General features: G+C 34.6%; 1 protein-coding gene and 1 long non-coding RNA gene across 8 annotated transcripts; one reads left to right on the plus strand and one right to left on the minus strand.

The window, feature by feature from the left end:
* Positions 1–852: 852 nt before the first annotated feature.
* LOC110797091 (cysteine-rich receptor-like protein kinase 44) lies at positions 853–25,017 on the plus strand. Of its 2 annotated transcripts, none has more exons than XM_056830733.1 (9): positions 853–1,067; positions 1,164–1,827; positions 6,154–6,299; positions 21,013–21,141; positions 21,230–21,360; positions 22,892–23,102; positions 23,530–23,767; positions 24,349–24,499; positions 24,598–25,017. In XM_056830733.1, the coding sequence occupies exons 1-9, from the start codon at positions 1,004–1,006 to the stop codon at positions 24,904–24,906; spliced, it is 2,043 nt and encodes a 680-aa protein (XP_056686711.1). In that variant the 5' UTR covers positions 853–1,003; the 3' UTR covers positions 24,907–25,017. The 2 variants fall into 2 exon arrangements, with proteins under 2 accessions (XP_056686711.1, XP_056686712.1); XM_056830734.1 differs by lacking the exon at positions 853–1,067 and having other exon boundaries at positions 1,183–1,409; positions 1,489–1,827.
* On the minus strand, positions 7,678–11,197 carry LOC110797098 (uncharacterized). 6 transcript variants are annotated; one of them, XR_008922711.1, is made up of 7 exons: positions 10,754–11,197; positions 9,009–9,121; positions 8,781–8,902; positions 8,590–8,671; positions 8,405–8,501; positions 8,113–8,239; positions 7,678–8,021 (listed from the first exon to the last, which is right to left on the minus strand). It is a non-coding gene; the product is annotated as an uncharacterized lncRNA (long non-coding RNA). The 6 variants fall into 6 exon arrangements; XR_008922710.1 differs by having other exon boundaries at positions 9,009–9,126; XR_002535743.2 differs by having other exon boundaries at positions 10,735–11,197.
* Positions 25,018–25,838: the final 821 nt, after the last annotated feature.

Genomic DNA, 25,838 nt, shown 5'->3' on the forward strand with positions numbered 1-25,838 from the left:
TTACCTTCTTGTTATCGCACTCGACAATTACACACCTTGCATTACTTTGAACTGCCATTTTCATTGAATGTAATTAAACATGAAAAAAAAAAGAGAAAGAAAATTTACATACTTATTAATTTTACTCTTGGAATCTTCATCAGGAAAAGACAGGGATTTAAGGATGTCCATTACTCCCTTTTAAGTCACGATGTTGACCAACTTCCCCCCCCAAAAAAAAAGTCCTAACCGGTTCACTATACTTTTTTTAAAAAAAAATTAACCGTTTTATTGATTTTTGCTTTAAAAGGTTAACTTTTAGCTCATTTGGGAATTAGAATTTAAAATTAGCCGTGTTGGTAAATAAATTCGTCAAAGTAGCCGTTTTGGTAAAAGATCCCAATCTTCTCCTAATCATTGGGTTACCCAGATCCATTTCATATTTCTCTAAAATTTACGTGGATGTTCATTTGCAACGAGGGATATAATAGTTTCTGGTGTGCTCTACATTCTAGTGAAACTCGCATGAATTGAAGAAGTGAGCATCATTCAGGCACTAACAAAGTACAAAGCCACATTAAGTACAACTTAAATGGTGCATATAGGCGGATGTATGATAATGCTAGCATTTAACAAGAGAAAATTCACATTAACGTACAAAACATCGTAGATGAACGTGTACTCAACGTAAAAATGATTTTAAATGCACCGAACAATAGGGATGTTGACAAGGCATTACCCTCCAATAAGATCTGAAGGTGGAAATTTGAGGTCCTTTAATTTCCCTCTTAAGCTTTTATTTTCCAACAATTTGTAGTCTTCGTACTAGCCAATTAGTCCACGAAATGGCCCTCATTTATAGACCAAAGAAAAACTAGGACGACACGGCATTTCCAAATCAACGGTTTGATTGGCTCTTATCATTTGAAATATACTAAGAATGAAATACAACTTTTGGTTTGTAAAATAATTGCGTACCCGGTCTCCGAACCAAGAACCGTTACCCTTGAGTTGAAACTTTTAAATGGCCAACAATGCTTTAATTTTGGCTATAGTATTCCTTACCCTGCATATTCAGCTATTTCCAGGTATTCCATTGAAACTACGAATGTTCTTCTTGGTAATTATTTAATTTATTTGTTCCTTATTTTGCTAATATGTTCATGATATTTTGTACTTATCAGGTGCGGCAACCACATTCACAGTAGAAAACAACTGCAACTACACAGTGTGGCCGGTCATACAAACCGCAAGTATGGACAATGGATTTTCTCTGTTAAGTGGTGAATCAAAGGTCGTAAATAATATTTCAGCTACTCAGGCTCCGAGCGGTCAACTTTGGGGGCGAACTCTATGCTCAACAAACAGGTTGACAGGGAATTTCTCATGCCTCACCGGCGATTGCGGTTCTGGGAAGATGGATTGTCAGGGTATGACTTCCACATCCCCAACTACTTTAATCGACTTTTCTACCTCCAAACAAATTAACCAGGACTTTTATGATGTTAGCGTTGTTGACGGCTATAACATCCCGGTAGCGGTGTCTCCGCAAGGCAGCAGTTGTGCTGTGACTGGTTGCGTATTTGATCTCAACGACAACAAGTGCCCGGAAAAACTCAGGGTGATCAACAACGGGAACATAATTGGTTGTAGAAATCCATGCGACGTGTCTCATAGTATAAATGGGTTCGACTGTAAAGAAAATGGCTCCTCGATTTGGTCACTTATCTTGAAAAAGGCGTGCCCACGCGCTTACACCATTCCACAGGATGATGCTACAGCAGCCTTTTCTTGTCCCAGCCCCAAGTCGTATAGCGTTACGTTCTGCCCGTCTCCCACCGTAGCCAGGTGCATCTCTCTTTCCACTTTTTTCAAAAAAAAATTCTTACTTTTTTCCGTTCCGAAATACTTGACAGGAAGTTGAAACAATTAATTAGACATGTACTTCTTCCGTACTTTTAAAAAAAAATACACTTTGACGGCATATAGTTTTAGGAAAGTGAGTTGAATTTATTAAAATAAGTTGAAAGCGGGGTAGTGAGTGAATTATTTATTATAAGTAAAAGATGATGTGAGTAAGTTAAATATTAAAAATTAGAATATTAAAATTTAGAATATTAAAAAGACAGAAACAAATTAGAATATTAAAAATGTTCTACGTTTTTTGTAACATATATAATAGCTTATATAAGTTAAATATTTTAGTTTTAAATTTTAATCATGACACATAAGCATGTCATGTCATCATTGTGATACAGTTTAAAAGTCACATATTTCGACCTTTATCATTTACGTTTTCTTATAAGGTACTCCCTCCATTCCTTTTTGTTGTTCCCATTTCCTTTTTTGGCGTTTCTTTTTGTTGTTCCCATTCTGAATCTTTACTATTTTGGCTATAGTTTTTTTTACCAATTTACCCTAAGATTCTCCACTATTTACCAAAAAACCCTAAGATTCTACCCTTTTTCCACCCTCTTTTTCCCCACCACCCTTATTTAATTATTTAATCATTCCCCATAACCCAAACCCACTCCCCGTCCCTTTCACTCTCTCACCTCTTTCGGATGTCTCTCTCTCTCTTCATTCTCTCTTCATTTTCTTAATCTCTCGGTCTCTCTCTTCATCCGTTTATCTCCTCTCAAGCTTTTCACTCTCTCTCCTCCAAAACAACTCGCCATTCTTCAGATCTAAAAACGAGATCGCCGCCACCACCACAACCAAACCTCCGCCGCATGTATTATGGCTTTAGATGGTGAAATTCGACCCTAAAAACTCTAGATCTAGAGTTTTCATGGTCGAATTTGACCTCTAAATCCTCAAAATCGTGAGTGATACTAAGGATCAAGTGAGTATTAATTTATTTTTGTGCGTGTTTTTGTCGAATTTTTGGGTGATTTTTGTCGAAAATTTGGGTTGATTTTGGTCGTTATTTTGGCTGATTTTTTGGGTTAAATTTGGTCAAATTTGATGGTTGATTTTGGGTATAATTTTCCCAAATTTCAAGGTTTAATTTTCTGTTTTTTAGTCGAATTTCTGGGTTACTTTTTATTGAATTTTTGGGTTGTTTTTGGTCGGGTTTTTTGGTTGATTTATGTCAAAAAAAATTTGGTTGCCTTTGGTCGAATTTTGTTGATTTTTTGGGTTGATTGTGGTCGAATTTTTTTGGTTGATTTTGGTCGAATTTTGTAGGTTGATTGTGGTCGGATTTTGGGTTGATTTTGGTCGAATTTTTGGGTTGGTTGTTGTCGAATTTCTGGGTTAATTTTGGTTGAATTGCTTATCGAATGTCTGGGTTGATTAATTCGAATTTTTGGGTTGATTTGGGCGAAAATTTGGGTTGATTTTCTTGAATTTTTGGGTTGTTTTGGTCAAATTTCTAGGTTTAATTTTGGGTTGAATTAATCTAGAATTTCTGGGTTGAATTTTGGGATGAATTTTGGGTGTAATTTTCATTTGGGTTTATTTATGTTGAACTTCTGGGTTCGTTATACCGAAATTTTGGGTTTATTTGTGTCAAATTTTCTTGATTGTTTGTTTTGTTTGTTGATTTTGAATCTGGTTTTTTTGTTCGAATTTAATTTCGTTTTTTTTGTTCAAATTTAATCTTGGTTTTTTTGTTCGAAATCTTGATTGTTGATTTGGTCCAATTTGTTATTTGGATGGAACACTACAAGAGAGGGGGTGAATTGTAATATGGAACTTGCTAGCCAATTTTTGCGGAATTATAAAGAACATAAGCAAGTAGAGAAACAATGCAAGAGATATTTTACGAGGAAACTTTCCAGGGCCCAACTGGAAAGAAAACCTCGTCCCACTAGGGATTTCAACTCAAACTCTTTTCACTATAGGGCAACAACTCAGTTACAATCCTATAAGAAACTCGGCCATTACTTGAGTTCCTCTACGAACTCAAGTTCCCAATAGTTGTTCCCTCAAACAACTACGCTCTCACTGACTTCCCTAGAAGTATCTCTTGACTCTTAGACTTCCCTCAAAGCCTCTCTGCTTCTCTCTCATAGACTTCACTCAAAGCCTACCCAAATACATATCAGGAACTCACTCACGTTCCTGCCCCATACACATCAGGAACTCACTCAAGTTCCAGCCCAAAACTTGATACAAGAATTCACTCAAACCCTTGACCAATTCCCCATTACAAGAGTTCACTCAACCCTTGACCAACTCTCAAAATATTGATGATTGATAATTGATTAGTATCCCTCTAGAATGTAGCACGTGAAAAACCAATGGGGAACATGTCACTCGTAAGAACTTGGAACTCGTAGGAACTGACTCAAAAATGTGGAATGAAAAACATATTCTTCTATAACATTATTCCACAGCCAACCCTTATGGAATGACACAAGTCAGACACTTTGGAATGAAGATATAAGCCTCTATTTATAGCGTGCACAAGACTTAACCATAATCCCACTTATTCCTCCACTAACAGTAAGTTTCCTAACTTCTAGGCACTTACCCATGATCAGTTAGTTGGGGAGAAACTTGGGGAGAAAGCAGTCAAAGTCTTGGGCACAACTTATACCACGTTTACATTAAAACAGTTAGAGTAAAAATAGGAAACAAAAAGAAAATAAATACTTGGAGAAAAAGCAACGTTTTATCAAAACATAATCCAGGAGATATTTTTCCAAAACTCACTTTTTATTTATTTTCTTATGCAAAAATATTTTACTGAAAACCTTTTCATAAACGTGAAATAAATACATGAGATTTCGTTCGTGCAGGAACTTGCATTACAAGTTTCAACACTCACAAACTCATTATACGTATTTTAAATTTTGACTCTTTATTTTCCAAAAGCAGGTAAGATAAAAATAAATAAAAGATGAAATTAAAATCAGAATCCTAATTAAAGTTGATTTAATTTAAAACTTATCTTTTATTTAAAACTAAATCTTATCCTAAAATAACTAGTGCATATTATCTAAAACTCTTAACCAAGTAGAGATTTATTAAGAAACAAAACTCTAAATAAATCCCTACAGATTACGATAATAATATGCAACATATTCACTGACTCTTAGATGCTTTTGACTCTAAGTTCCACGAGTTCCTTTTGACACCTTGTTCCATTACCTTTCACGCTACTACATACTTACATGAATCCTAGAAAATAAACTCTTATTTCCTGTCTTCATGTTCCATGCTGCTCCGCATGTTGGTTGTTCCACCTCTGGAACTTCTCGAACCATGTTCCCATCAGGAACTTATTTATGCCTGCTTGATCAGTTTCTCTGATTGTCCAAGTCTACATGCTTTGGCCTTCTCTTGTTCCTGCTCTGGAACTCCTGGTTTTCTTAGCATAGAAACTTAAACATTTATTAGTTAAGTTTGCCTGTCATCATCAAAACCCTGTGGGTCAACACAATTATTGATTGTTTGTTGAATGTTTTGGTTTGATTTTTCTTGATTTTTTGTGTTTGAATTAAACTGGTTTTTTTTGTTATTAATAATAAAATATCTCCTATTTATCTTTTTTTTTTTAAATATTTTCTCTCTCCTTTCTTTATTTTAAATATATAATCTCTTACACATAATCATTCTTACACCCAATCATTACTCATATCCCAATACAAACAAAGATTCAGTTTTCTTAAAAAACCCCCAACATTCCTTATGGGAACAACATAAAGGAATGGAGGGAGTAGTTTTTTGCAAAATACAATTTTATGAGCTAGTTTTTGACAATTTTACCTTGAATATACGAGAAAATAAATATATGCTCCTATTTATTAGGAGTAGATTTATTAAACATACTAGTCCTATCTTCCCGTTTCTAGCCGTTTCATCGCAATTTAGAAGGTGGACCATGGTGCAAATAGAGCATGGTGCACCTTAAGAACACTAGTATATAATTGAAAGAACATCTGGTTACGAGAAAAGAACATGAGTATTTTTTTCTTTTAGGTTTTTAATAAATAGTAAAATAATATATTATTTTTATAACAAAAAAGTAAAATATTATATCGCATGTTCTTTTGCCGCAGTGTCATGTTCTTTTGCTTATGCACATATGTGCTTTTGGTGCACCATGCTCTATGTAAACCACGGTCCATAATCCACGGATTGCCTTTTCATTGAATTTATTTTGTCCTTTTGTATCAATATTTTTCTTAACGAGTTGAATAAAATTTCCTTACTGGTTTTCAGTGTAGTATCTAAACCTCAATCGATACAACAGTCAGTGACATCACCGTCACCGTCACCATCACCATCACCATCACCGGAAACACCGGTACCAATTCCATCACCAATATTTAATTTGCCAAAGAATTCCGCAGAACATCGTATAAGGAGTAAGTTCCACTTTCCATGCAATACATTTTATATGCATCTCTATACCCCTGAGGGTTGAGTTTAACGTAAAAAATCATTTGAGGCGAAGTATATGATACGGGATAAAAGAATATATGATTTAGGAAATCTATAAAATATAGAATATCTAGTTTATAATATAAATAGAGGCATATGCCACGAATAATATGAGAGGCAGAGAGGGACGATAAACAAAAAGACTTTCGCTGTGAATATTTGGTAGAAGAAGAGTTAGAGCATTGTAGTCTTGTAGAGATGTAATTGGTTTGATGGAGTGGTATACTCTTGCTAGTGCATGATTTTTTATTGGTACTTTGAGAGTTTAGTTGTTCGGTATTTTGATTTTATGCCATGAGATGTGGGACTAATGTTTGAGTTTGTTAGTCGAGAGTATATGATTATTGACATGAGTTATTTTGATCGCATGTAAATTCATGCTTATGGTGTCGTTTACCGCTACTCGATAAAACTAGATCCTAATTTTTGCCCTAACAATAATTACAATATTGTAAATGGAATATTCCCTCAGTCCCAAATTAGTTGTTATTACACTTTTTTTTTTCGTCCGTCTCAGATTAGTTGTTAAACTTCTAAATTAAGAATGACCCACAATTATTATATTGTCTCTCTTTTCTCAATAAATTTTTTTGTCCCCACACCCTGTCTCATTCAATTAAAAAATACTCCACTACAACATATATGATCAAAGAGGGCGAAAAGAAGTAAAACTCGCCCTTTTAGGCTATTAGGTCGATTTTTAAATCGCCCTCCCGTCGCCCTGTTAGACTCGTCCTATTAGTTTTGCAGGGCATACAAAAATATTCGCCCTCTTTGATTGGAATCAAAGAAGGCAACTTTTTTCGCCCTCTAGATTAAAATCAAAGAGGGCAACAATTTTCGCCCTCTTTGATTAATAAAAGAAAGGCAACTCCTTTTTTTGCCCTCTTTGATTGAAATTATGAAATGCAGGTACTTTCGCCCTCTTTGCTTTTTTTATTTCCATTTTTTTTAAATGTTGACCAATACATCAAATAAATTCACCCACGTGGGATTCGAACCCACATCATTGTGCATTTGCACAATGCTCTCCCATTTGAGCTAATAGGTTAGTGTTGCTTTGAGGAAAACTTAGTCAATGCAATCATCACATTGAAGGAATGCTTATAGTTCACAAAACTAGGTAATAATGAGACAGTAACAATCATGGTGGATGAACTCGTAAATTCCATTTGACCAAAACCTGAAGTGCTCAAACCTAAGAGTTCCCCTAGATAAAACAATACATATATAGCTGCATAAAAGCACATGTTTATTGGAATTTTAATTCTCTGATTCCATAACCTGCAAAAGAGATGCAGATAACCTTGAATCGGGGGTTCGAATTTAGTAGAATCATAAACAATTCCAACAGTTTTCTGGACAAACATTATTGTTTCCTACAAGTACTTAACAACAATTATCACAAACATCGGAATAAAATTGCAGGTTTTAGAGCCTATAAACAATAAATTACCGGAGGATGAATCCGACATCCAATCATCTAATCTATAGCATATGCAAAGCAATGGATAGAGGAATTGTGGGCACATCAATCTGCCCTGTAATCTCTAAGATGCTCCAAAAACTGAACCTGAAAAGATTTGCCTGAGGATGAATCCGACATCCAATCATCTAATCTCCCTCTGGTTGGCAACACTTCCTGTCTGATTTCAGTAGAAATTTGTAAGTATTCAGATATTCAGAGAAACCCACAAGTAGGTCAGCACGCTACTCAGTTAAGGGTACATAGAGGACCTGAAACCCAAAGACAACCAAGCCAGTCAAATATGTCAAAAGGAGCCCTTAGAGGTTTGCGCTTCTTAAATTCTTCCATGAAAGGTAAACCACGAATATTGCGTATAGCTGCTACAGCAACCTTGATCTGCAGCAAACTTTCAGTTTATGTTAACAAAATAGTTTCAACTAATACATCTCGAAGCATCCTATTATACAAAATATAAAACAATCTAAATGCAGAAAACAAGAATTGTAGATGTAATATGAAAAGCTGTGGCATTTTCTAGGGAATCTTTCTGCAATAGCACACCTCGATCAGGGAGTTGCATGATAGGTTGGTGAACACCATCATTACCCAGTGGCAAGATATTGTATGTGACATAGTTTGAACCTCTATCACCGTGGAGCTGTTGCAATAGGTGGAGAAAAGGGTAAGAATGCTGTCAGTGACAGTTCTAGCTGGTGATTTAATGAATCAAAAAGACAAAAACAAACCTGATGGCCAGTTGCACTTGTAACTGCAACTAATACTTCATACAGAACAGAAGAAATGGCTCGTGCATTTGTTAACTTATCTCTGCAAAATAATTACATTCAAAACATACAGATCCATGTACAAAATCAACCTAATTGTAATCACCTATTACGTAACAAAGAACAGCACAACATTCAGCTGTAAATTATACCTGTTGGTAAAATCGTCAGTTCCAGTGTGTCTGATGATATAATCTTTATATCCATTATAAACACGTCTAAGTTCACGTACATCACTCTTTTCCTTCCGTCTTGCAATACTCTCGTCTATATCCTATTTGACGAAGAACATATAAGATATAACAACAAAATCAGGAACATTCAAAACCAGAAGTTAAATGATTCACAGTATGCACTTTACTCTTGCACAGATGATTTACCAATTGATATTATTTCTCATTCCCTCTTGCACATCAATCTGCCCTGTAATCTCTATGCTGCTCCACAAACATATAATCAGGCTTTTCTTGTATTACTTTATGCCTTTATCATCCTTCCCTAATTCAAATTTCATTATAAGAATGTCTAGACTAATTGCTAAGTAATTGAAAAAACATGTATGAAACTAAGAATCAGAAAACATTACAGAGAAAAAGACTAGGAATCAAAGAAATAACTACACTATAACCCCAGTCGACTAAACCACAATATGTCTGATATAGCCAGTTACACAAGTCTACAAGCTCAAGTAATATGCTTATACTCGCTCTAATTTAAATGATAAATCACATAAAGAAGAAAATATCAAAATCTATGAATTTGTATTGCACTTTGTTATATTAATTTCACTCCTTTCTTAATACACAAGCCTGACAATTTGCTCAATTTGGCATTTCTAATCTCTTACAAACAATTTCTTGCAAGCTCAAGAAGTAAATCACACCCAAAAGTAATAGTTAACAAGTGAATTGGTAACCAAAGAGTTCCTAACTATCCTTAGTATTGATAGAAGATAAGCTATATGCTTCCCATTAGTCTCACACATGAAGGCAATGTAACATCAAAATCATATAGAAATTCACCAAAAAAACTGAATCCAGATAGAAATTACAACAAATATGTAATAAGATATTAATTCGATCACATTCAATTATAGATGCAACACAACAACATTATAAAAATTCAACATTCATATCAACTACGGCTGCAGTCTCCTCACTTTTACCAGCTGGATAAGATGTTCGGTTCTTACAGCCTGATGATGGGAAGAACGCCGATGTATGAGAATGAATTTGAACTCCGCAAAGATTTTGCAGTTTCAAATTCATTTACTGTCTCGTATTGCATAGATATCTCTATACAAGCCTCAAAGACTTCTAAGGGCTTCAACTTTTCATTCTCGTCTAATATGCCAGAAGCAATCTATAGTCTAGACACCTTTTTGCATCAACAAACTTCTCTAAACTAACCAATGAGACCCTAGTTTATAAGTACATGCTTATAAAAACTATAATTCAGCCTAATCAACCTAGCACATGTTTAACCCAGTCAAAACAGAGCCTTTAAAAACAATCCAAAAACTTATCATCTCGTTGTTCCACCAAATCATCTCAAACATAAAATAGATTTTGGGATAAACACTCAATTTTTTTTTTTTGTTTTTTGCAGTTAAACCCAACTAATATACAGGACATTAAAACAATTACTGAATTATTGATGCAACACTTTAAAAATTCAAAATTCGTATAAACACAAACTATATCAGGGAACAAGGCACAATTAAAAAGGCAGTATAAATTCACAAAAACATCTGATAAATAAAACTTTAGAAAAATAAGAGAGAAATTATTACTGAAAGTCGCAATTATCGAACCTGAAATCACCCCAAACACAAAATCATAAAAATCGAGTTCAGTAATCTATCGCCAATTGCAAAGACAACAATAAAAAATAAAAAGCCAGCAGAAACCACAATTTGTTGAACTAAACCATTAAAACACATAATATTCAACAAAACCTTCAATAGATGTTTCAATCAAATCATAGAAAGACATTGAGATCCAAGAGAAAAGAATATGTATAAGATATCTACCAACAAAATCGAAATTCTACCAGCAAAAAACACAAAATTAATTGAAAAAAATAATGAAACAGAATAGAATATACCAGTGAGTCGGAATTTGACCTAATTTCAACATAATCGAGCAATATTCGAACAAATCATTAAGCTTACGAACTGAGCAGCGAACGAGTTGAGCAATTAGACCAGTTTTCGATTAAATCATGGTTTACTGGATAACTTGTGAAGGTTTTTGGTTGGCGATTTAGGATAGAGAGAGAAATTTGAATAGAGCTACGAATCCAATAGGTCGAGCTCTGCAAAGGATTTTGGGGGAAAACGAAAGAAAATCTTTAGAGTGTACTCCGTATCATTTAGGGGGGAGGATTGCTAGTTGCTGCAGATCGAACAAAGTATGATTAAGGAGGGTGAAATTTAACCACTCGTCATCTAATTTTAATCAAAGAGGGCGAATTCTTTACTTTCGCCCTATTTGGTTAGATATTAAAAGGCGAACATCAACTCGCCCTATTTGATTAAATATTCGAAAACGAGTCGTCCTTCTTGTTTTAATCTTCACGCCCTTTTTGCTCTTTATATTTGTAGTGCATTAACCCCTTTCACATTTACTTTTTCAATAAAATAACAGTTGATAACCAAACAATCACTTATCACCTAAAACTTTGTTGAAAGGTAAGTGTAACGAATAATTTGGGACGGAGGGAGTATCATTTTTTCTTACACTCACACATCTTTTTATACATATATTTCTGTTACTTTATTTATATTGTATTATTTTCACTAACTTTTTACACGCTCTCTATTTTTTTTCTTAACATTTGTGTGAATAATAACCGTAAATATCATTTTGAAATGGAAGTAGTAATAAATTGCCATCATGCAATGTTCCAGCTTCAAACTTGAAAACGAGCAATTTGCGATTTTTTGTTTTGCTTTCAATTGTTGGAAAAATATTGTATGATTAATTGATGATAGCTATACCTATTCATACTCTATACTAATATTTTAAAACATAAAAACTTATATTACATGTCACAATCACCTTTTTAAAATTTTGTTTTATTTTCATGGAGCGAAATAATTGAGGAAATAATCAAGTTTAGAAGAGAATCATTCACAGAAAATGATGAACACTAATGTAGTTTAGTAGCTGCTGAAAAGTGAGCAGCTAAGAAGAAATTAGAATAAGAAAGCTCTGATTGTTTTTTGGATTACAAGCTATGATTATGCGAAGTAGTCTTAGTAAAATGAATCTAAGACTATAAATACTACAAGGCTGACAGCAAGCCTTAACCAATCAGAGAGCAACAGCTGACTTACAACCAATCAGAAAACTCTAACACACATGCTGCAATAATCACTACTAGAAAAGGGGTTTATAACGACGAACTTTTTCAGACCAAAAAGTCGTCGTTAAAACCTTTAACGACGAACCAAGTTCGTCGTTGGTTTTGTCATAACGGCTTCCGACGTTATTAGTTATAACGATAATGTTCGTCGTGAATTTTAAACGACGAAATCATGTGTTCGTCGTTACTTATTAACGACAATATACTTCGTCCGTCGTTAACTTATTACGACGACTCAATTTCTTGTCGTTATTAATCATGAAATAACGTCGAACAAATAGAAAATAATGACCAACTAAGTTGACGTAAAAAGAAGTTCAAATAGTAAGCGAAATTTAATTAGCATCTAAAAACAATAACACCGCTTAAAATATTTCATTACTCATTCAAATGAAAAGTAACAAATTTAAACGATTCGTATAAAACCAATAGAAAAAATAATATTTTTATTAATAGCCAAAAATATGGCAATACAAATTAAAGTTCTCGCTCCATTTCACTAATCGAAGAAAGAAAAAAAAAGATCTAACACCCAGTCTTAGTTCTACCGTTAGCTCCATCAAGTGTCTTGTGATCAAATTGGACAAATCACCCAATACAATTTTTTTAGTACCTATATAGAGTATGTCAATACTAATACCACAAATGACTAGTATTGGTACTTGCTTCTATTTTGAACACAAGACACTTTTGACACAGACTTCTTTCTCCTACATTAGCCCGAAAATACATAATAAGTACATCAAATGATTTGGTGGTAAAAAAGCGAGTTGTTGAGGGCTTAATGTCAGCTCCCTTGTTAAAATGTAAAATACCTACAAATGTAAAAGAAATTGGAAATTGTAAGTAGTAATGTTAATAGAAATAAAATATAAGATCATATACTCTGTATATAAACCATAGCATAAGTAATACATCATGTATTCCTCTGTTTTAGACTTCAAAATTAACCAATGATGCCCAAAAGTCTACAATTTTTCCACACTTGGAAGTTAAAAAATTGAAGAAAAGGTTCTGAAGGGTGAGCATTAGACCTAAGGAGACATATTCGAGCAGATTATCAGTAGCCCAATAGAATTATTGTCATTGTCATTCTAGAAATCCGGACTTCACATTGACATCTCCAACCTGCAACAAAGCAAGTTACTTAACTCCCTATTGATTACCAAAGAACCTCCCTAGAATCATAATGGTTATTATCTCTAGAATCATAAAACTTATTCACCACCATTCTGATTATCGAATAATCAAAATATTTTAACTTATGGAACAGAACATAAAAAGCAACATATTTAGTTATGACTGGAACATGAAAATCATGATATCAAAATTATTCATTTCCTGAGTTAAGTTATAGGTTTTGGAAAACTCGAATTCTACGGAGTGTATTAGAATCTGACAAAATTAAAAATTCTTTATAAGGATTAATTAGATATATAGAACTTTAAATTTCATTCAAACTTTATTATCAATTGTGTACTAAGTATTAATTTTTATAATATACGACACATTAATTTGGGGGGAATATTGGTGGAATTCGCCGGAATTGGATATGTAATGAACACTTTGCCAGACTTTCTTAACAATTAGCAGAATTAAATCATAAATTTCTACATTGGAAAATTCAAATAAACATGTTTTAAGGAACAACATTGTTTGAATTTATAAACAGAATTATGGGAATTATACTCAAACGAAATTCAATATATGACATACCAGTTTTCTCATGTCTGCTACTTTAATGGCTTCTCCTTGAAAATACCAATAGGTTTTTACAATCATGACTCTAACATGAGCTACTGATCATCATATTCATATACTAATTTCAATTTCACAATAATTCCATGTTTAGAGCAACAACTTGTGAAGATCAACAATTCTGATTCAACAATCCAACTATCACCATAAGCCAAATTGCAAGAAGTAGGACAATTAGAATTGATACCTGCACTATTAGCAAATGCAGCAACATGAACTCCACCACTACCAGTAATCTGCACATGATGTTGCGGAACACTTTGTTCTTCAGAAGACGAAGTCGCCATTAAAGAGCTCACCAATTTCTTCAATAAAATTCTACAAATAGGTCAAGAATCCAAAAGAAAACCCTCAAAAATATGGACCAAGAATCAAGCTGCAAATTGATCTGAATTTGCAGTAACGAACAAAGAGAAGGACTGAAAAATCAGTCGCAACTGAAGAAAAGAGCCTCAGTCGAAATTTCTAGAAATTCGATTGAACAGTACCCACAAAATTTGGGGAAAAATTACTCCAGATTAACAACTCTCAAAACTTGAAATGCCGAATACGGTTTCGTCAACCAATAAGAGTAATTCAAATTAAATCCCAGGAATTAGAGACTACCAGAACTCAAAACAGTACCTTACAAGAAACTTCAAAGGAGAACCCACCAACAAAAACAGGAAAACGATAACAAATCAGGTTAAATAAACACACAAAACCCAAATGCTATAAAATAGGAAATTATTAACGGAATCAACAACACATGCAAGCTCAAATTTTGCTGTGGCGTATCCACAAATCATATTTTTCTAAAAAAACAATCTGAATTCGAAAGAGTTAAGTAATGAAAGAAATCAAGACAACCATTGATTTACCTGGATCGGGTGACTATGGAATTCGATTACTGTTTCCTTCTCAATTTTAATATTAGATCCTCAAATCCTCGATTTTGGGGAAGATGATTGAGATTGAAACAATCAAAGAAGTGTGCAAAAGAGGAGAGATGGATACGGTGGCTAGGGTTCTCTTGTGTAGCTCTAGAAGGATTATTGATGGGTTATAAACTTTAAAGCCTTTGTTATCTAAGCAAAGACGACGAACAGGGAAACAAATGAAAATCTGCTTTTTTTATTTTTCATAAAATTCTGCTTTTTTTATTTTTCATAAAATTTAAAATTAGATTAACCGCGCCTCTATATATTACATTTTGCGACAATATTTTCCACATTGTCGTTATTTGGTTGTCGTTAATATGCTAATTTCTAGTAGTGAATCTAGCTGGCCTGCAATAGTTTGTTATAATTCTGTTACATGGGGTATGATCTGCTGTGTGCTAGACCAGTATTGTAATGATGTGCCTAATTTGTATCTTGCTGATGTGTTGACTTGATGGAGTCAATATCAGACTTTCCAACACCCCCCCCCCCCCCCTCAAGCTAGGGGTTGCAGGAGAGGCACCTAGATTTGACAGAAGCTCATGCAATTGAGGTGAAGGAAGAGCTTTGGTAAACACATCAGCCAATTGAGACTGTGTGGGAAAATAAGTTAGTTGTAAGAGACCTTCCAACACTTTATCCTCAATTTCTATATGTTTAGTCCCCACAACGAAGACAGGATTTTTGGCAATATAGATGGCTGACTGATTATCATAGTGGAGGGTAGGGATGGCAACGGGTCCAAGACCCGACCCAGATCCGGTTGGACCCCGTCCATTTTAAGGGTCTAGGTCCAAAAAAATTAGACCCTATGGATCTGGGGCGGATCTGGGTCTCTGTTCAATGGGGCGGGTCTGGGTCTAGGACCAAGAATTAAAGACCCAGATCCGGTCCAGATCCAACCCACAGACCCATATATATAATTTTTTAAAAAAAATTATTAAAATATAAATATAATTCAATCTTTATGTGCTTAACTTTATTCATATCTATGATACTAAATTATTTAAAATTTGTTTGGCGTGACATATAAATAATAATAGGTAATTAATATTAGAAACTTTAAATATTTATTGTATTACAAGGCTAGTATGATTCTTTTTTCTAACAAAATTAACAATTATTTTATATTTAGTGGTTTTATTAAAGTACATTACGTTTACATACAAAAAATGGGAGCAAAAATTACGTAAGATAAGAAAAATGAGGGACAACCTTTTTTTGGAAAAAAAACACTTAGACCCATTTAGGACTCAGATCCGACCCTAGACCCAGTAGACCCAGTGGATCTGGGTCTGAATCTGATTTTTTTGGACCTAGTGGATCTGGATCCACCCCTAAAAAAGTTGGTCTAGGTCTGGATCTTGTCGGACTCGGTCCAGATCCGACCCATTGCCATCCCTAGTGGAGGCTAACTGGTTTCAAGTTGGTGACACCAAACTCCTCAAGTAAACGAACCAGCCAAGTGACTTCAGAGGCAGCTGCAGCCATAGCCATGTACTCATCTTCTGAAGAACTTTTAGAAATGGTGCTTTGTTTCTTTGATTTCCAAGAGACAGGAGAGTTGCCAAACAACAAGACATAGCCAATAACTGATTTTCTAGTGTTAGGGCAAGCAGCCCAATCACTGTCCGAAAAAGCTTGCAAGGTAAGGGAATCTGAAGCTTTGAGTAGAATGCCTTGTCCTGCTGTGTGAGCCACATATCTAAGAACATGTGTGAGAGCAGCAACATGGGGAACCCTGGGTTTATGCATAAACTGGCCCAAAAGTTGTACTGCAAAGCTAAGATCAGGTCTAGTATGGGTTAAGAAATTAAGCTTTTCCGCCAAGGTTCTGTATAGCTCTGGTTGATCATAGAGTGTGCCTTCATCTGCAAGTAATTTGGTGTTGATAGGAAGTGGAGTGACAGCATACCAACTGAGGTCAAAACCACAATCTGTAATGAGAGATTTGGTAAACTTCTTCTCTGTTAGTACCACTCCATCAAGAAGATACCCAACTTCAATACCAAGAAAATAACTCAGGACCCCCAAATCTTTGATACTGAAGACTGTATCTAAATGTTTCTTGTGAGCAGTGATAGTTGGGATATGATTCCCTGTGAGTAAGATATCATCAACATAAACAGCAACCAGAGTAATATATGCTAAATCTCTCTTAATAAACAAATAATAGTCATTCTTTGATTGCACAAAACCTTGTTTCTGTAACTCCCCATGAAATTTAGCAAACCACTGCCTAGAAGCTTACTTTAAACCATATAAGGATTTAGTTAGTCAGCAAACTTTGTTACCTGGGTTAAGGATACCCTCAGCATCTTCATGTACACCTCTTCATGGAGATCCCCATGTAGAAAGGCATTATTCACATCAAGCTGATAAAATATCCATTTCATACTGGCTGCCAATGCAATAAGGCATCTGATAGTAGCCATTTTTACCACAGGGGAGAAAGTCTCCTCAAAGTCAATACCCTACTTTTGAGTGTATCCTTGAGCCACAAGTCTAGCTTTACCTCTTTCCAAATTGCCATATGCTCTGAGTTTGAATTTGAACACCCATTTACAACCAATAGGTTTCTTTTCATCTGGAAGAGTAACCACTTCCCATGTATGGTTTTCAAGAAGAGCTTCTATTTCTTTCTCCATTGCCTTAATCCACTCTGGTTTGAGAGCAGCTTCTTTATAGTTCTTTGGTTCAGTATTGGTGCTTAGGTTAGCTACCATAGCATAAAATTGAAGTGGGGGTGTGGAATAAGAAACAAGATTACACCAATGTTTTGCACTGTGACAGTGATAATCATTCAGATAGGAAGGAGGTTTTGTAGCTCTAGTGGACTTTCTGAGAGCAATATTAGAAAGATCAAGAGAAAGGCTACTAGGAGTAAAAGAAGAAGAAGAAGAGATAAGAGGAGTGTGTAGTGGAGAGGTAGAATTGGAAGATGAAGTTGTGTTTGGGGTTGTAGGTGAAGAAAAAGGTAGGTTTAGATCAAGATTAGGGAGAAGAGGGGTATGTACAGGTAAGAAAATGTATGGAGGGAACTCTGTGAGGTCTGAATGACCATCAATAGGAAGGTGGAAGGGAAAATGTTGTTCATGGAAAACAACATCTCTAGATACACTGATCTTGTTTGTGGTAGTGTATAGCACTTTGTTTCCCTTTTGAGAGAGAGAGTAACCTATAAACACACTAGGAGTTGCCTTTGCATCAAACTTGGTTCTGTGAGCTTTAGTAGTAGACACATAGCATAAGCACCCAAAGGCTCTAAGGTGATCATAAAGTGGCTTATGTACATGTAACTTCTCATATGGTGTCAGATTAGCAATGCTTTATAAGGGAATCCTATTGATCAAGTAGGTGGCACAAAGAACACACTCTCCCAAAAATATGATATAAAACTTGGACTGGAAATGCAGTGCTCTAGCAGTTTCTAAAAGGTGTCTATGTTTCCTTTCAACCACCCCATTTTATTGGGGTGTCCCACTACATCTTGTTTGTTGTAAAATTCCCTTGTTCGGAAGTATTTTCTTGAAGTCACCCTCATACAGTTCTAAGGCATTATCTGATCTTACACACTGAACTTTGGTACCAAATTGTGTTTCTACCATCTCCAGAAAGGAGTCAATCACACTTACAACATCATTTTTAGACTATAAAAGGTGTGTCCAAGTTGTTCTAGTAAAATCATCAACAATAGTAAAAAAACATAGAGCACCTATCCATTATGAGTTTTATATTTATAAGGGCCCCAAGTATCTAGATGGATCAACTGAAATATTTTAGTAGTTTTAATGCTACTTGTAGGAAAGGAACACCTAGACTATTTTGCAGCAGGACATATCTGACAAATAGTATCGCTATTACCAACAGTAGATAAAGAGCTAATAACATGTTTCATCTTTATGAAAGGCATATATCCAAGTCTAAGATGTCAAACCTTAGCTTCTGTGTTATTTGTGAAACCAGCAGAAAGACAAGTTGTTGATGTAGTGCCTTCTTCTTTCTGATCTTTATTATCAATGATGTACAATCTAGATCTCACATTACCAAGAACCTGTGGCCTTTTCATTAAATGGCCCTGGATATAACATTTATCACCAGCGAATGAGATAGTACATTGATTATCTAGACACAATTTGTTCACATATAATAAGTTATACTGAAAGTCTGGCACATGTAGTACACCCTTCAATTGAATGTTCCCATTTAAAGTCATTGTCCCTTTGTGTAGAATAGTTACACTTCCCCCATCATGTATAGTTATGTATTCATTAGTATCAGTCATAGGCTCATAAGTGTTAAAAATATTGAGGCTTGAACGCATATGATCTGAAGCACCACTATCAAGTAACCAACTAGAATGAGCACAAGTGAGAAAACAGAAAGTGTTACCTGCCATGAATGCATGGCCAGATGTTTCTCCTTCCTCATTTTGCATCTCTGGAGTAGGCTTTTCATTCTGTTTTTTGCTTAATAGGCTGAGTAGTTGAGTACATTGTTCAGCTGTCAGAAAACCTGGTTGTTGTTCCCTTTCTGCAGCTTAAAACTGTTGTTGATATTCAGTCATATCATCTCCATATGGTTCATCTAAATAGGCTGATGCAGTTGTTCTTTTGTCATTCTTAAAACCAATGAAACCAGGTGGGTAACCATGTAGCTTGAAGCATCTCTCTGAACTATGACCATTCACTTTGCAGTGATCACAGTAATAAGTGAAGGGTTTCTTGTAACCATGTTTGCTACTTCCAGACATGTTATATTGATAGGTGTTTGCAGAATATGGTCTGTAAGTATTGTTTCTTCCCTGAAAATCATTGTACCTTCTCCTATCAGCTGTAAGAGCATGATTCTCATGTTGCAGTGGTGCACTAATCTCTCTTTGTTTCTCTTCTTGTGCTAACATTCTGTAGGCATGAGTGATTGTAGGCAGGGGCTGCATTATCAATAAATTTCCTCTTGCAGTGCTTAAATGTTCTCTTAGCTTCATTAAGAACTGCATTAGCCTCTGATCTTGTTGCATCTTAAAAATCTTCCGTGTCAAGTTATAAGTACACTGGTTACAGGTGCACGTAGCTAAGGGATTTGCTGCACTTGTTTTGTCCCAAATTGACTTGATCTCTATGAAGAAACCAACATATTTTGCCCTCCTTCTGTGATCTCAGCGGCTTGTTGCTCAAGAGAAAACAACTGTGGTCCAGAGACAAAACCTAATCTCTCCTCCAAGTCTACCCAAATTTCTCTAGTTGTGTTAAAGTATAACACACTTTTGGCTATGTTTGTATCCAGATTGAATAACAGCCATGAAATCATCATATCATTGCATCTCATCCATGCTTGATATATGTTGTATGAGTTGCATCAGGTTTCTCTAAAGTTCCATTCACAAACCCTAGCTTATTCTTTGATGACATAGAGATCATCATACTTCTCTTCCAATCACCATAGCCATCTCCTTTATATTTCACAGAAACTAACTGATTTGTTGTATTATCAGTTGGATGCAAATAGAATGGACTTGAAGGATCTTGGTTAGGTGGTAGAGGTTGTTGTGCCATAATTTTTTTATATTTTTCTTTAAAGAAGAATCTAAGTATTCAACACAAATTTCAACTAGAAATTCTGTAGAAAATGAGGATATAATGAGTTTGAATCAACTGAAGAATCTAAGACCAAGAAATGTGAAGAGAAACAACATGAATCAATGTATCAATATCAGATGCACCACAATCAAACTGTAACCGAGGAATTTCTACAGATTTTAAGAGAACAGATGAACAGACCCTCGAAGTTGATCGACTAAGAACTTAGAACAAATTGTACCGCTATGTTCAGAATGAAACACTGATCCAGAATCTACAATTTCTACTCTGATACCATGATGAAATCACCAATTTTAGAAGAGAATCATTCACAGAAGATGATGAACACTGGTGTAGTTTAGTAGCTGCTGAAAAGTGAGCAGCTAAGAAGAAATTAGAATAAGAAAGCTCTGATTGTATTTTGGATTACAAGCTATGATTATGAGAAGTAGTCTTAGTGAAATGAATCTAAGACTAAAAATACTATAAGGCTGACAGCAAGCCTTAACCAATCAGAGAGAAGCAGCTGACTTACAACCAATCAGAAAACTCTAACACACATGCTGCAATAATCTAGCTGGCAACAGTTTGTTATAATTCTGTTATATGGGGTATGATCTGCTGTGTGCTAGACCAACATTGTAATGATGTGACTGATCTGTATCTTGCTGATGTGTTGACTTGATGGAGTCAACATCAGACTGTCCAACAATAATAATCCATCAAATTTTAGACTAATTAGTGTATCGGAAATGCAGGTGATTCTAAAAGGATGCGTACTATTCTGTTAGTTGGCTTACCAATAGCAATTGCAATAACAACTTTGTTGTTGTATGGAGTTTGGACATGTATACGCAAGAGGAAGGTTATAAAAACATCTACTACCTGTAAGTTAAAAGACAACACTTGAACTTGGACATGCTTAACTTTCAATTACTTTGAGATTGATTTGAATTTTTTTTGCTGCTTATTTAGCGGAAGTTTTGGAGATTCAAAAAGCAATATTGGACTCCTTGCAATTTGACTTAAATACAATTCAATTAGCAACAAACAACTTTGCTGCAGAAAATAAACTTGGAGAGGGCGGATTTGGTGAAGTTTATAAGGTAATATAATGTTAACCCTTTCAAGTATGCATTACTGTAATACGGAGTAATATAAGGTAAATTTGTCAATAACTACCTTATAAAATGGACCTTTTGAAAAAATTACATTATTAAAAAAAATGTTGTAACTAACTGATTTATTACAAAAAATATGTTGAAAGATTTATATTTTATCCTTCACCGCCAGAGGCGGATCGTCCACAGGGGCCACTTAGGGCCTGGCCCCTGGTAGAAGCCCATAAAATAATTAGTACACAGGCCCAAATCGCCTAGAGGAAGAAAAAAAAGTTATTTTACCCGGTCCAATCTCCTCTCTATCCCTCATTCCTATTCATGTACTCTCTTTTTTTTGGTGACAAGCCCACGTGAGTATAATATTACCCTCTAATGACCCCAAATTACAAGTATTGTATATTTGTACTCAGGAGATAATCGACTTTCAAGGCTTCATATTTTAGTTTTATCGCATAAAAAAGATTTTTTAGACATATCAATTCCTTAAAAATGATACAATGAATAAATTTATTAAACAAAAAATGAAAATTATTATCATGGCCACCCAAAGAAAATTTTTGAAGATCCGCCACTGCTCACCGCATTTTGAATGAGATATAATGTTTAGCATCTTTCACTCAATCTATGGACTATGAACCATGGTGCACATAGAGTATGGTGCACCATGTAAACCTGGTTATTGGACAGGGTAGTCCAATGGATATAGGGTTAGGGTCAAGTTAATAGGGCTTTTATTGGACAGGGCTCTTATTGGACAGGGCCTTTATTGGACAGGGTCATTATAGGGTCAAACTTATACTACAATTAGTTTGAAAATAAAAATAGTAATGATACAAAAAATTACATGCATAGCTTCGTATTTACTTGTACTTGCACATGGCTCTTTTGTTTTTCATTTCTCATTGCTCGTTTATTGACCCGCCCAATAATGACCGCTATTGACCCGCGACCCGCTTTTAACCCGCCCATTATCGACCCTCTAAAAATGACCCTTTCAATACCCGACCCTCTTTTGACCCGCACCGATCCTGACCCGCCCCGCCCGATAACCAGGCCTAGCACCATGTGCACCAAAAGAACACATGTGCATAAACAAAAGAACATGACACTAATACAAAAGAACATGCAATATAATGTTTTACTTTTTTGTTATAAAAAATCACAATTTATTAAAAATATAAAAAAATATATGTCCATGTTCTTTTTACGTGATCAGATGTTCTTTTAATTATATACTAATGTTCTTAAGGTGCACCATATTCTATGTGCACCATGATCCACCTTCTAAATTGCATCTTTCATTCTTTCACCACCGAGCTTCTTCTTTTGTGCTTTGGTTAGCCAATGTTCTAGTCATAACTCCGCATGCCCTTTTAAGTCATCTACGCTTAATTTTAAAGTTTAACATTTTATTATCTATATGTATTGAGCAGTGTGCAATTCAGTATCGAACTCCAAATAAACAAATATTCTCTTCGTAATATATTTAATTGCCTATTTGAGTTTTTTTTATTAGGGAAAACTCGAGAATGATCAGGAAATTGCTGTCAAAAGACTATCAAAAAACTCAGGACAAGGAGCCGCAGAGTTCAAAACAGAAGTTGTTTTAGCTGCAGAACTTCGACACAAAAACTTGGTCAAACTCTTGGGATTTTGTGTGGCATCAGAAGAAAAGATACTTGTCTATGAGTTTCTTCCTAACTCAAGTTTGGACAGATTTTTATTTGGTAAATTACCGATTTACCGAGTACTCCCTCCATTCCTGTTTTATATTCTTGTTTCTATAAATGTCGTTCTTATTTGATGTTTCTGTTTCTATTTTTGGACATGACTTTTTACCATAAATGTCTCCACCATCTCTTATTTAATTCATTTACATTTTCCCATTCACCCATTCAACCCCATTTTTATGATTTTTTATTACTTAAATAAAAATATCTCCTCTCTCCTTCATTTCTTTATTATTTTCTCCTACACACAATCATTACTTTTACCCCCAATCATTACAAGATTTCATTTTCTTATTTTCCACTCCAAATTCTAAATAGGAACATCATTTAAAAATTGAGGGAGTATAATACAACATAAATATAAATATACCCTATATATATTTGTGTTTATGCCTCATTAATTATGTATATGGCCATAATGCAGATAAAACAAAGCAAACATCTTTAGATTGGCAAACAAGGTTCAAGATTGTAGCCGGTATTGCTAGAGGGCTTTTATACCTTCATGAAGATTCCCCATCTAAGGTCATTCATCGAGATCTTAAATCAAGTAACATATTATTAGACGAAGAAATGAACCCCAAGATATCAGATTTTGGCCTCGCAAAACTTTTTGGTGTTGATCAAACTCAAGGCGACACTAAAAGGATCGTCGGGACGTAGTAAGATCTCGAAACTACAAGTATTAAATTTTATTTGATTAATTTTTATATTTTTAGTAATCTTTGTTTCATAAATGGTTTATAATTAAGTAGATTTTATAATATTTTAATTTAATTAAAATGATTTTTACTAATTAAAATAAAAATAATATAAAGATTTTATGTCTTTGATACATATTCCAGGATAAATATGTTAGGAGGTTAATAGAAACATTGAAACATACATTACAAGAAATTGTACCTTTAACGATGGGAAAACCCATTACTAAAGGCCAATAATCGTTGATTAATGATGAGATTTTCTGTCGGCGAAACCGTCATAAAGGGGGCCGTCATTAATGGAAAATCTCATCGTTAGCCCGTCGTAGAAGACATTTGTGACAGTTGTTCCCGTCTTTGTTTAGTTGTTAACCCTGTCGCAAAAGGCTTTTACGACATGATTTTTAATATGATCCGTCGTTATTAGGTTGTCATTAAAGATACAAATTCTTGTATTGATATAGACATTTTGAGTGATCATATTACTTATTGTAAAATGGGGGACTTTCTAATCAAATCCTGTTTATTATTGTAAAATGCAGTGGTTATATGGCTCCAGAATATGCATTAACTGGCCATTACTCAGTAAAGTCTGATGTTTATAGTTTTGGAGTGTTAGTCCTTGAGATCGTGAGTGGCCAAAGAAGTAGATATTTCAGACAATTGCAGCTTGAAGAGGCAATGATTCACCGCGTAAGTTCTTTAGAGTATCAAAATCACTTATACTATTTTAGATCCCGTGCACGCACAGATTATAATTAGCCAATAATTTTATCTGTCTTATTGTACAGGCATGGAGGTTGTGGAATGAAAACAAGACGTTAGATTTTGTAGAAACAACATTACACAACAACATTCCAATAGACGAAGTAAATAAATGCATTCATATTGGTCTATTATGCATTCAAGAAAGTGATGTTCTAAGGCCGAGAATGAAATCTATTGTTGCGGCCCTCAATAGTAAGTCAGTTAGTTTACCAGTTCCTAGGCCTCCCAATTTCTTTGGTACTAATAATTTAGAAGAGAATGAGATGCAACATCATTCTCTAGGTGTTTATACAGGTCCTAACTCGATTACAGAAGTGTATTCCCGTGATTAACCCACTTCATTCAGTTGTTGTTCCTTATAAGTTTTTGTACAAGTACTTTAGCCATGAAAGTACATCAATAGCCATGAAAGCATATCAATGTAAAGTTCGTTTAAGTATTCACACACTCTTTCGTTTTTGTCTTAATATTTGTGCAAATAATAACTATAAAGATCATTTTGTAGTACAAATTAGCATTTATTGCAGTCGTGAAAAGAATAATCCAGCATGATTTAAGGGAGGGAAGGTTAGAGCAACTTCAATGCTGAGCTACAAGATGTTGTGGCTAAATTTGCGACATGCATCAAATTTCTATTTCAATTGATTAAAACTATAATTTTTCACATTTGTGGGGTATAATACTTTCTAGCTCCATATAATATTTAACTAATATGTAGCCCAGTTGATACTCCGGTTTCTACTTTGAATAATATAATTTGAGCAGCTCTCTCTCAATTTCTACAAGAAAGGCAATCTTTATGGCCTGGAAAAATATTGGTACGTCTGCTAATTTAATATGTTATGATTATTTCGGGATTTGATACTTAAATTATATATAGGTTCTGTTTGATTTGACAAAAAACACTTTTCCCGAAAATGATTTTCCCATTTTCCTTTCTTTCTTTTGTTCATGGATGTGGAAAACAACTTACTTAAGGTGGAACACCTATATCGACCCAAATGACCAATAGGCGTACAAAACGAACTTGAAATGAGTCTTATAAATATATAACTAATCATATGAATCATGAAAAACGTTTAGAATGTGGAAAGAGGTTCATTTGTTGGTGGTTAGGATCGAAAATGATATTTTTGGCAATAAATGACCTATATCGACCCAAATGACCCATACGCGTGCATAATGAACTCGAAATGAGTTTCATAAACATATAACTAATCATATGAATCATCAAAGAGGTTTAGAATGTGGAAATAGGTTCGTT

The sequence above is a fragment of the Spinacia oleracea genome, chromosome 6 (assembly GCF_020520425.1).
Source record: "Spinacia oleracea cultivar Varoflay chromosome 6, BTI_SOV_V1, whole genome shotgun sequence".
In the NCBI taxonomy this organism is placed as follows: Eukaryota; Viridiplantae; Streptophyta; class Magnoliopsida; order Caryophyllales; family Amaranthaceae; genus Spinacia; species Spinacia oleracea.

Excerpts from the sequence above, each read along its gene's own strand:
- LOC110797091 (XM_056830733.1), top strand. The coding sequence starts at position 1,004 with ATGGCCAACAATGCTTTAATTTTGGCTATAGTATTCCTTACCCTGCAT. Across the intron at positions 1,068-1,163 it reads GCATATTCAGCTATTTCCAG|GTGCGGCAACCACATTCACA; the intron begins GTATTCCATTGA and ends TGTACTTATCAG. Across the intron at positions 21,142-21,229 it reads TATAAAAACATCTACTACCT|CGGAAGTTTTGGAGATTCAA; the intron begins GTAAGTTAAAAG and ends CTGCTTATTTAG.